The sequence below is a fragment of the Parasteatoda tepidariorum genome, chromosome 6 (assembly GCF_043381705.1).
Source record: "Parasteatoda tepidariorum isolate YZ-2023 chromosome 6, CAS_Ptep_4.0, whole genome shotgun sequence".
NCBI lineage: Eukaryota > Metazoa > Arthropoda > Arachnida > Araneae > Theridiidae > Parasteatoda > Parasteatoda tepidariorum.
Window position 1 is genome coordinate 67,035,086 of NC_092209.1, and position 12,434 is coordinate 67,047,519.

The following is a 12,434-nucleotide window of genomic DNA, read 5'->3' on the forward strand; positions in this document are numbered from 1 at the left end:
TTAAACTTATAGTCAGGATACCACCCGGTCGTAGAATTTGTTCACTTTTACTTCTCTTATGTTTACAAATAAAAGTTTTTCTCGTTGGTTTTTCTCTCAAATTAAAATAACTACACCTCTTCAAAGTTAAATCTAAATATTTGTATGTTCTCCTAAAAAAATGAATTTACCGTTTATTAGAATAAATCCTTTAGGTGCTTTTGTATTATGTGCTTTAATAGTTTTTTTAGTTTATTTATATACCGGTTCCGTTGATAAAACTTCAGACTTATCTGTTGTAAGTTTAAAACATATGCTGTCTATCAGTGTAACTGCTGCGGAATTAGGTGGACTAAAAGTTAAAGAAATTCGTAGAAGTGAAGATATTAAGCAGAAGAGTAAAGGAAAAACTAAAGAAGGAGCTAATGATCCTGTTACATATGGAGATCTGCTATCACACAAAGCAATGCTCTACACACTCAAAAATTCTTTTCCCAGTGTGGAGGTGATTCATACAGTTCTAAAAAACTTTTATTCTTTGGAAAAACATAAATTCATAGTGTTGATAGCTTCACTATTGATATAATTTACTATGTTTAAAAAGCTTACTAATAAATGACTTTCATTAATATTTTGACTTTAATTTTCTCTTTCAGAAATTTGGTGGTCAGAATATTTTTTACCTGTCAGAATTATTCGTATGCTAAATATTTGTAAAAGTTTTAAGATAATTATGTAATCATTCACCGAAATAAATTGTATCACCAAAAAAAAAAAATCTGTAATGCAGATTACAAGTTTCATAATCTTTAGTCCAAATGTATGAAAGGGTGGGATATTTTTGCTTTTTACCACTTTGCTTTTGTTTATTACTACATTTAATGCCTTAAAAAAACCATAAGTCTGCTTCCCATTTTGAATGCATAAAAGCTCTTATAGAAACTTTTCTGTTAGCCAAGTGCAAGTAAATTCAACTATTTTTTTGAGAAAAAAAGAAAAATATTAAAGAAAATGGTTGAATTCATATATCAGCATCTGTTCATGTCACCTACAGGGTTCATGTATCTGGGGGTCGAGAGGGCTTCATTCCCCTCACATTAAATAATTGAAGGGACGCAACCCCTTTTAAGATTACAATTTTCCACTCAATATTTGTGCAATTAAATTTACAATTAAAAAAAATTAATTTTTTAATGTCTAAAGAAAAGTTGAAATAAGGACTTTCTGAAAAAAATTTCACAATTTCAAGCGAGCTTAATCATTTCCTTAGTGAAAACTGTTTCAAACAAAATCATCCCTTACTTACTCATCCTCTCACTGAGGAAATATACGTCCCTATTGCTGATAGATAGGGAAAGTGATGGTTTCAAATGTCACACCAAACAGAATTTTTAAAAAAGTTAAACAGTATAAAAAAAATTTAAAAATACCATAGGAAGAGAGGTAAATAATTTACTAGTAAAAAAAATCTTTAATTTTAAAATATTTCAAACCATAAAGTTAAAATTTCAAGTTCGAATTCTCAATTACCATTTTGTAAGATTTAGATAATTCAGGCGAATACTATATAATAATTCAGTTAATACTACAGTACACTCTCGATTATCCCTGCGCGGATTATCTGGTTTGCGGATTATCCGTGCTCATTCCGGAGTCACACAAAAAATATAAAGAGAAACATTTTCAAGATTAAAAAATTTGATTCATGAAGTTATAACACTACCTAATTTTTGGAAGCAATATTCGTTATTGGATTGAATTATATGCAATATCAGCAGCCTGGTCAAGGTTAAAATCGTCTACGTTATCACGATCTTGGAGAAAGATCATACCGCTTGATGAACAATCTTCTTCAGATGTTCAAGAAAAATATGATAACAGAATTCTCGAACAAGCAAAAGAAATCTAAGTTTCGAAATTCTTGATGAAGAAAATTTAGAAGATTGGTTTCAAAGTGATGCATGTGAGCCTGGCTTCCAGTATTTGACTAATGAAGACATCGCTATGTTGTTAAATTAAATAGTGATGATAGTAACTGATGCAGAAGATGTAGTAAATGAATGAAATACAATTTCTCATTCTGCTGCTCTGTGGAAACTTTATTAGATTATATGGGAGGATTTGANACTTTAGTAATTTTTTATAATTTTTGGGTTCAAATGACAACTTTGATACTAATATCAGATGTGTATCGATATATGGCGAAGACGCATTACACATTTTTTAATAAGGAAAATACCTAGTTTGATGTTATGTATTCAAATGTCAGTAAGTTTTATATTTTTTGTACTGATATTGAATTTTTCTTTAATAAAAGGAGCTTTCGGATTATCCATGTTTTTTGATTATCCGTGCGACCTGTCCTGGTGATTAATCGGGAGTGCACTGTATATATACACAGAGAGGAACATACCCTCTCCACTCTTGAGATACTTTTGTGGTCTCTATCCACCTACAATCTCCAAGGTATCTAAGGAATTTTAAACTTTCAAAAGTTTAAAAAACAATATGTTTGCTTTGTGTCACAATCACCTCTGATTGGCTTATCATGCTTTGTGTTCCTATTTTTAACAAGTTGGCAGCTATATGTACAATGAGATAGATCCAGCTATCTAAAGATTATCCATTGTGATTCGCATTTAAGCGATTTCAATATTGAAATTTGTATTTTTGCGTTTTTAATATCCAATATCACAATTCATATTTACGAAATTGTCAGGGAATTTTATTTTAACACTGAAAAGCAGGGAAAGTTGCAATGTTTTACAAAAAAATATGAAAAATTCATATATTATACCTGGAAACCAGTCTTAGAATTGTCAGTAACAGTAATCAGTTATTAAGATTCAAGTTAAATAATTTTAACATCTAATACAGTTATTTTATAAAATTCCACTTTTTAGAGAAACTTTTCCATTCTCATTCTATTATATATTTTTTCTTACAAAATCTAATATTCGACATTCCAATAAAAAAATCAAAGTTTTCTGATGGAATTTTGCATGGTATCGATAAAATATGGTATGGATTTCCATTGAAATTTACCCTATATACCTGGAAAAGTCAGAGAATTTTTTTTCTTCCTAAAATTGAGTGGAAACCCTGTATATTTTCTTTATTAAGGGATTTTTTTTTTGTATGGAAACAATGCTTTAAATTAGGTTTCAAATAGAATAAGAAGAGTAAAGATTAGAATAATGCCGACCTTCAAGTGACATCACATGGTGTAAGATAAACCTGATTAACTGCTCAGTTCACAGTATTTGTTACTACATCTTTATTTAAGAGAAATGTATCATATACACAGGGTATCCACGCACCTGGAAAGTCATGAATTTCGGTATTGAACAAAATTTGTCATGAAATGTCATGATTTTTACTATTTTTTAAAAAAAAAATCATGGGAAGTCATGGATTTAGGTCTCCGAAAAATCTAATTTTTAAAATGGAATCTCCATCTATTTCATCCTGTTCCAAATATCTGAATTTCTAACAAAATCACCACTCAGTCATATTTTATTTGAATATAAAATGATTTTATCATGTTCTTTAAAAATTATGGTGTTCTTTCAAAAAATGAAAGAAAAAATATCATTTCTAGAGTGAATTATCCTTTAAACTCTCTTCTGTGATTTAAGAATTTTTATTATTATTTTTTTTTTAATTTTATCAATTTAAAATTGTAGTTGAAGCAAACCAGTTATTGGCAAATTTTTTTTATTCCGAAATGAACAGAAAAATCAGGAGTATTTCTTTCCTTTCTGATGAACAAGAAAAGTATCTTTAGAATATAATTCTGCAGAAATAAAAAATTTTTGCTTTTGTATTTTTTTCAGCTATTTTATTGTTTCAACTCTTTCCTTACTCTGTTTTTTAAGTTTGAAATCTATAAGTATGAAGAGTATAATAGTTTTGGTTAAACCTATTTCGAATAATGTTATTATAATGTTTTTTTAATTTATTGTTGCGTTTTTGTTGGAAAAAATAGCAACTTCGTTAAGTCATGAAAAATTCTTGGAATTAGTCATGGAAAATCATGAAAAGTCGTGAATTTGAAAATCTAAAATGTAGCAGATACCCTGTATACATGAAGAACTGTGTAAAATAGTTTTAATTTGAGAAAATTTTATTCACTGAAATATTTTTTGTTTATCTTTAATTTTAGAATTTTTTTTATTTGGTTTTTTCAGTAGTTCACTTATACATTTAACATACCAGAAATTTGTTTTCTCGTAATTATAAATATGGGGGTCAACTTATGCTCCTTGATATGCAGTAAATTTTTCATTGCACATGTTCAATCAAAAATGATTATCAACCTCCATCTTTATTTAAAAGGTGTCTTATTAAAAAACTTCACAATAATTCATACTGGGGATTTCTTTCTATTCACTCTTCTCTATACTTATTAAAGACTCCAATTTGTAATTCATTTATATACTGACCATTTTATTCCAATGTTATAAGCATTTTGTGAAAATTACATTAGTAATCGTTTTACCTCCTTTTTTGCTGACATCCTCATGTTTGTTAATGTTTTATAGATTGTATCTGAAGAGCATGATGATAGTGACATTAAATTTCTTGATATAAATCATCCACCTCCACCTTGGACACCTGTTGATAAATTTTTAACCGATATTGTGGTGCCAGCGAAAGATATTTTAGTATGGATTGATCCATTAGATGCCACTCAAGAATATACAGGTATATTCAATTCACACTTTAAATTCTTTTTGTCATCACACTTTCTTTTGTCTAAAAATATTTTTCATCCAATTCCAGAAAACCTCTTGCAGTATGTTACTACTATGGTTTGTATTGCAATAAAAGGAAAACCCATAATTGGTGTCATTCATAAACCATTTGAAAATAGCACAGGTATTAATATTTTCTGCAATGAAATTTACTTTTGAAATATATTTTTTCTTGTTGCCAGTCAGTTAAGATATAAGTGTATTTCTACATGCTCGCAGGCAACTGAATTTTAGTATAAATAGCGAAGGTCATGTGTTGCATGCTTAAGTTAAATAATTGAAGCAAATGGAAATTTCATAAATCAGTCATATATTTTGTACATAATTTAGATTTTAACTAACAGAAATATTTTTTATTATTATTTTATTTTAAATTGTAGTTGCTTTTCATACTTTATTGTTGCTACTAGTGCTTTGTATGCTTGCGTTATTAAAATGCTACTTTACTTAATGTACATAAAGTTTTAAAAAAAGGGGGGAAATTAATGGTTATAAAATTTTCTGTTGAGCTTAAAATAATTTTAGTTAATGTATCTAACATTTTACTTATATTGATACTTTTATTTTTCTGAAATTAGTGTAATTTTAAACAATTTCTTAGAATAGGGGTGCACAACCTGCGGCCCTTTAAATGCAACTTGTGAGCGCTTCTAAACACAATAAAAAAAAAATTTAAAAATGGCAATTTTTAATCGCACTTTTAAGTCATCACATTTGACACAATCAATTTGAACAGATTCTCTAGTAAATGTACATTTAACGTGCTTTATTTAAGCCAATTTTATCGTAAATATAAAAAAAATTTTTAAACAGTTACTTCCGCTTTTCTACGTGATTTCGAAAATCCCGAATTTTTATTTCGACGTGAGTTTTAGATCGCAAATTTAAATAATCACTTTTTGTGCACTTTATTTGTGATGATTTCTTCTTAAATCTAAGTGATTTTTTATCTTTTTTTGCAGTTCTTTCTTTTTTTTCAACAATTTTTTTCGGCAGTTATTGCTATGCGTTCCCACATATTATAAAAAATTCTAATTATTCTATTATGAAATGCAAATTTTAAATCATGCATTTGACACACTTTATTCGTGCTGAGTTCAGCATAAATATATTTTTTCCCAATTATTTCTATACTTTTCCACATGATTTTGACGATCCCGTTATTTAACTATGATGTTATTACGACACATGATTTTTAATTGTGCAATTAAATAATCACTTTTTGATACGGTATTTTGGTATAGTTTTATTGTAAATCCTAGTTATTTTTTCTGTGTTTTTATTTTTGCAACGAATATGATTTGGTCGAATGTGGTAATGAATTGTGATTTGATCAAAAACTAAATATTCGGCAAAAGAAAGAAGAAAAAATCGACTGAACGCCGTACACTTGGGGCCAAATAGCAAAATCTTTTAGCAGCATAGCAACACTGAAACTAAAATTTCAATGCTCAGAATAATATTTCCTGGAAAAACGTATTCATAAATTAACTCTGAAAAATAAGGCCAATCAAGAACGTTTTTGAAAATGTCGAAAAGCGAAATACAGAACATAAAAATCAATATTATTTTTTGAAAAAATTTTTTAAAGCTGAATATCTCAGTTTTTCAATTACCAGAAAAAGCCAAGAAAAAAGAATTAAGTCAACAGAAATGCTATTAAAAATTACTGCTTTATAATGAAAATGTCTAAAAAAAGTGTTTTTTTTTTAATTTAAAGAAAATAAAAAGATAGAAAAAACGTTCTTAATTTTTTAAAGGAAAATCTTATGCCGAAAATCTCAATTAAAATTTTTCTCATTGCCATAATTGTAGAAGAAAAAAAATTGCTATGAAAAAAATTTTATCAGTAACTTTATTTTTAAAAAAAATGTTGAGTTGTAATAAAAATGCCTAAAAAAAGAAAAACAGAAAAAAGAAATTTTTCGTAGTTCCTGAAATAAAACTTTAATACTGAAAATCACACTTTTCTATGTGACTGGTTATTTATATTACAGTACAGGGAAAGAGTGATAATGTAAATCTTAATTTTAGATAATNGGGGTCAACTTATGCTCCTTGATATGCAGTAAATTTTTCATTGCACATGTTCAATCAAAAATGATTATCAACCTCCATCTTTATTTAAAAGGTGTCTTATTAAAAAACTTCACAATAATTCATACTGGGGATTTCTTTCTATTCACTCTTCTCTATACTTATTAAAGACTCCAATTTGTAATTCATTTATATACTGACCATTTTATTCCAATGTTATAAGCATTTTGTGAAAATTACATTAGTAATCGTTTTACCTCCTTTTTTGCTGACATCCTCATGTTTGTTAATGTTTTATAGATTGTATCTGAAGAGCATGATGATAGTGACATTAAATTTCTTGATATAAATCATCCACCTCCACCTTGGACACCTGTTGATAAATTTTTAACCGATATTGTGGTGCCAGCGAAAGATATTTTAGTATGGATTGATCCATTAGATGCCACTCAAGAATATACAGGTATATTCAATTCACACTTTAAATTCTTTTTGTCATCACACTTTCTTTTGTCTAAAAATATTTTTCATCCAATTCCAGAAAACCTCTTGCAGTATGTTACTACTATGGTTTGTATTGCAATAAAAGGAAAACCCATAATTGGTGTCATTCATAAACCATTTGAAAATAGCACAGGTATTAATATTTTCTGCAATGAAATTTACTTTTGAAATATATTTTTTCTTGTTGCCAGTCAGTTAAGATATAAGTGTATTTCTACATGCTCGCAGGCAACTGAATTTTAGTATAAATAGCGAAGGTCATGTGTTGCATGCTTAAGTTAAATAATTGAAGCAAATGGAAATTTCATAAATCAGTCATATATTTTGTACATAATTTAGATTTTAACTAACAGAAATATTTTTTATTATTATTTTATTTTAAATTGTAGTTGCTTTTCATACTTTATTGTTGCTACTAGTGCTTTGTATGCTTGCGTTATTAAAATGCTACTTTACTTAATGTACATAAAGTTTTAAAAAAAGGGGGGAAATTAATGGTTATAAAATTTTCTGTTGAGCTTAAAATAATTTTAGTTAATGTATCTAACATTTTACTTATATTGATACTTTTATTTTTCTGAAATTAGTGTAATTTTAAACAATTTCTTAGAATAGGGATGCACAACCTGCGGCCCTTTAAATGCAGCTTGCGAGCGCTTCTAAACACAATAAAAAAAAAAATTAAAAATGGCAATTTTTAATCGCACTTTTAAGTCATCACATTTGACACAATCAATTTTAACAGATTCTTTAGTAAATGTACGTTTAACGCGCTTTCTTTAAGCCGATTATATCGTAAATAGAATTTTTTTTTAAAAAAAAAACAGTTACTTCCGCTTTTCTACGTGATTTCGAAAATCCCGAATTTTTATTGCGACGCGAGTTTTAAATCGCAAATTTAAATAATCACTTTTTGTGCACTTTATTTGTGATGATTTCTTCTTAAATCTAAGTGATTTTTTATCTTTTTTTTGCAGTTCTTTCTTTTTTTTCAACAATTTTTTTTGGCAGTTATTGCTATGCGTTCCTCTGTATTATAAAAAATTCCAATTATTCTATTACGACATGCAAATTTTAAATCATGCATTTGACACACTTTATTCGTGCTGAGTTCAGCATAAATATATTTTTTCCCAATTATTACTATACTTTTCCACATGATTTTGACAATCCCGTTATTTAACTATGATGTTATTACGACACGTGATTGTTAATTGTGCAATTAAATAATTACTTTTTGATACGGTATTTCAGTACAGTTTTATCGTAAATCCTAGTTATTTTTTCTTCGTTTTTATTTCCGCAACGAATATGATTTGGTTGAATGCGGTAATGAATTGTGATTTGATCAAAAACTAAATATTCGGCAAAAAAAAGAAGAAAAAATCGACTGAACGCTGTACACTTGGGGCTAAATAGCAAAATCTTTTAGCAGCATAGCAACACTGAAACTAAAATTTCAATGCTCAGAATAATATTTCCTGGAAAAACGTATTCATAAATTAACTCTAAAAAATAAGGCCAATCAAGAACGTTTTTCAAAATGTCGAAAAGCGAAATACAGAACATAAAAATCAATATTAATTTTTGTAAAAAATTTTTAAAGCTGAACATCTCAGTTTTTCAATTACCAGAAAAAGCCAAGAAAAAAGAATTAAGTCAACAGAAATGCTATTAAAAATTACTGCGTTATAATGAAAATGTCTAAAAAAAGTTGTTTTTTTTTAATTTAAAGAAAATAAAAAGATAGAAAAAACGTTCTTAGTTTTTTAAAGGAAAATCTTATGCCGAAAATCTCAATTTAAATTTTTCTCATTGCCATAATTGTAGAAGAAAAAAAATTGCTATGAAATAAATTTTATCAGTAACTTTATTTTTAAAAAAAATGCTGAGTCGTAATAAAAATGCCTAAAAAAAGAAAAACAGAAAAAAGAAATTTTTCTTAGTTCCTGAAATAAAACTTTAATACTGAAAATCGCACTTTTCTATGTGACTGGTTATTTATATTACAGTACAGGAACAGAGTGATAATAAATTAATAGTATGAGACGTTCTGTTAAAATGCTGGGTTATAATAAAAAAAAGCAAAAAATGGAAAAAAATCCTTCTCAATTCTCAAAGTATTGAAAAAATGACAAAATTGACTTGTCTGATTATAATTTAAAAAAAAAAAAAAGTCATATCTATAAAAATTCAAAAATAAAAAAGAAACTTAGAAAAATACATTTCTAAAAAATATTCTGCCGAATATTTGACTGATCATTCAACCAACTGAATTTTTCACAGAAGGGCCAAATACTCTTTACATCCCTCCCTAATTTAAATGCAATGTTATTGCAACTTGAGAAATTCATAAAATGGCGGAAAACGTGAATTTTTAAACTGCTCACTGTTTGTAGTTTAGATTTCAATTTTTTGTTGCTTAAGTGATCTTTTTCGATAAAAGAAAGGAAAATGTTTACGACATAAAAAAATCTAATAATTAATAAAATAAAATAATAAAGTACATTGCAAAATAAACATTGAATTTTATTTTGAATTATCACAGTTTTGTTTTTATTTTAGGCTTTTGTTTAAAAGCTATAAATTTTCTTCAATTAAAATATTTAATTGGAATTTATATTACTTAATTATGACTAAACTTTTTCCTGCTTTCATTCTGTGGACATTGCAGTTTTTTTTTTTATTTATTAGAATTTAATTCTAAAATGAATTTTTGTATTGCATGATATGAAAAAAAAAACATTTCTTTTCTTCAATGTTTATTTATTTTGATAAATCTATTGTTCTCGTGATAAAAATAGCAAGTTTTTTTGTTTTGTTTTTTTTGTAAAAAAAAACTATAAGTTTTTTTTATTTTTGAATGAATTCTAATAATGGAACACTACTAAGTTATTGATATTACTAAGTTTATTGATAAAAAAAATGGAGTGCTAATGTTTAAATAAACATTACTACATTTGTCATTAACATGTCTAAATACATGTGCGGCCCTTAAGTTAGCCAACCTGCTGTGCAAGTGGCCCTTCACTCAAAAAGGTTGTGCACCCCTAGTGTACAGTATAAAAGAGAACAGTTTAACCACTAAACTGTCATGTCCCAACTTGTTCTTTTTTGATTTTAGTTTGAAATTTAATTGTTGTTTTTTCTGTTTGCTTTCAGTTTGGGGATGGGTAGGAAAAGGTATATCAGATCCAAATTATGCTTCAGGTGGAAAGCGAGATCAAAAGAACTCTCCTAGAATAATTGTGTCTCGCTCACACGCAGGAGAAGTTGAGAAAGTTGCTAAGACTGCTTTTGGTCCTGACACAGAAATTATACCTGCTGGAGGAGCAGGTGAATTATTTAGTTATCTTTTATTTATTTTGAATATACTGTTTCATTTAGTTAGGAATATTTCATGATTATTGTATTAAGTATGTAATCAAAAATTAAACTAAAAGGTAAAATTTGAATTCTGTATTTTTTTAATTTTTTTTAAATAGTATTTTAATATTATAAATAAATGTTGTAATATCTACTACATGTAGTATACCTATATCATCAATATTTATGCTACATAAAAAGTGTTGGGCATTGTAATAGATGTTTGTTTTTCTCAAAATTTACATTTTTCTCAAGCATTTCTTATAAACTATGAAAGATTTACTGAAGAAATATCAGTACTTTACTCATAAAAAAAAACTCTTATCTTACGCCTGAAATCATGTTGCATATTATTAAATTATCAAAACTCTCTTTTCATGAAAACTGTGTTTGTCTGAAATAAAAGGCAAATGTAAACTATAAAATTTATAATTTGAAAGAATAGAAAAACGCTATTTCAGATTAAAATTACTAGGTGCTTGTCAGGATCCTGATTCCTCTCCCACGCATTTGATCGACCCCTTGACCTGAGGGTCAGAGGGTGAAGGACACTGCATGTGTCGTCCCCTACATTGGGGGTGGAGCAAAGGACTGTTTCTTATGGGAAAGAGGATTTTTTAGAGATCAGATCAGTNCATATGGTAGCATACAATTTTGGTAAATCTAATTAAAATTCACGAATAAAAATCAATTTCTCTTAATTTATTACACCAAATAAACAAATTCTAAAAAGTTTTAAAATTGGAAGAAAATAATTAACTCCATCCTTCTAAATAACTTGATGCCAAATTCTGTATCAATAAGTATCAATATTTGTCCACAACTCTTTGAAGATGCAAAAATTCTTTATTTTATATGTATAGATAATGGGAGCGATAGTCTTAATCATGCAAATGATAAGTTGTATCAAACTGACAAGACACATAAAATTTGTTAATAATTTTATGTGTGATGTAACTTGTCAGTAAACATTTTTATGAGTCTGTTAGAGAAATAGTTGATATTATTGTTTAGTTTTTAATGTTGCATTTTATTTTTAGGTTACAAATCATTACAAGTTATCGAAGGAAACGCTGATGCTTATATTCATACGACTTTAATCAAAAAATGGGATATTTGTCCTGGACATGCTTTACTGAATGCTGTTGGCGGGAAAATGACACAGTTAGATGGCTCAGAAATAGAATATGGCGATTCCAGTCTTCTTAAAAATGAAAAGGGTTTGATTGCTACTCTGTATGATCATGAGAAATTCGTCAAAAAACTCTCGAAGCTTGCAAGTTGATATTCTAATAACATACATTATGTTGAAAACAAACTGTTTGTAAAATGACTTGTATAGTATTATTTATTTTATGGAAATTTCTTTTTCTTTTTAATTAGCTTGTAAATAGTAACTCATAATGTTCTATATTTTCTTAAACACGATACATTTTTAAAATGCATTTCAAACTTTTAAGTGCAATCTTTTCAAAGTTTTCCTTTTTTATTCTTTTAAGTATTTTTGTGGTGGTAACTATTTTTATTTTTTTTAATGAATCTTGTGGCAGGTTAAAGAAAAACACTTAAGATATGAAAAAAATATTTTATATTTAAAGAACATAACTAATCAGTTATTTTCTTAAATGAGTGTGAAAACTATTTTATATGTGATATTTTTAGTTTAAATTTGGTGTTAAAATAAAATTAACCCCATTTTTAAAAATTTTACCAGACTAAATTAAAGAAAAAAATTAAACTTGCAAAGAATAATTTAAAAGTAAATTCCTATATGTTGATAATAAAAGATAT

At 27.3% G+C, this 12,434-nt stretch overlaps 1 protein-coding gene across 1 annotated transcript in view; it reads left to right on the forward strand.

Moving 5' to 3' along the window:
* Nucleotides 1-12,434, forward strand: part of LOC107438486 (inositol monophosphatase 3) — a 17,741-nt gene continuing 5,307 nt past the window's right edge. The window contains exons 1-8 of the mRNA XM_071181822.1: nucleotides 1-484; nucleotides 4,524-4,686; nucleotides 4,765-4,875; nucleotides 6,734-6,753; nucleotides 7,074-7,236; nucleotides 7,315-7,410; nucleotides 10,440-10,613; nucleotides 11,684-11,919. Of these exons, the coding sequence (XP_071037923.1) occupies nucleotides 161-484; nucleotides 4,524-4,686; nucleotides 4,765-4,875; nucleotides 6,734-6,753; nucleotides 7,074-7,236; nucleotides 7,315-7,410; nucleotides 10,440-10,613; nucleotides 11,684-11,919 (1,287 nt within the window). The 5' untranslated portion in view covers nucleotides 1-160. The remainder of the gene's footprint in view (nucleotides 485-4,523; nucleotides 4,687-4,764; nucleotides 4,876-6,733; nucleotides 6,754-7,073; nucleotides 7,237-7,314; nucleotides 7,411-10,439; nucleotides 10,614-11,683; nucleotides 11,920-12,434) is intronic.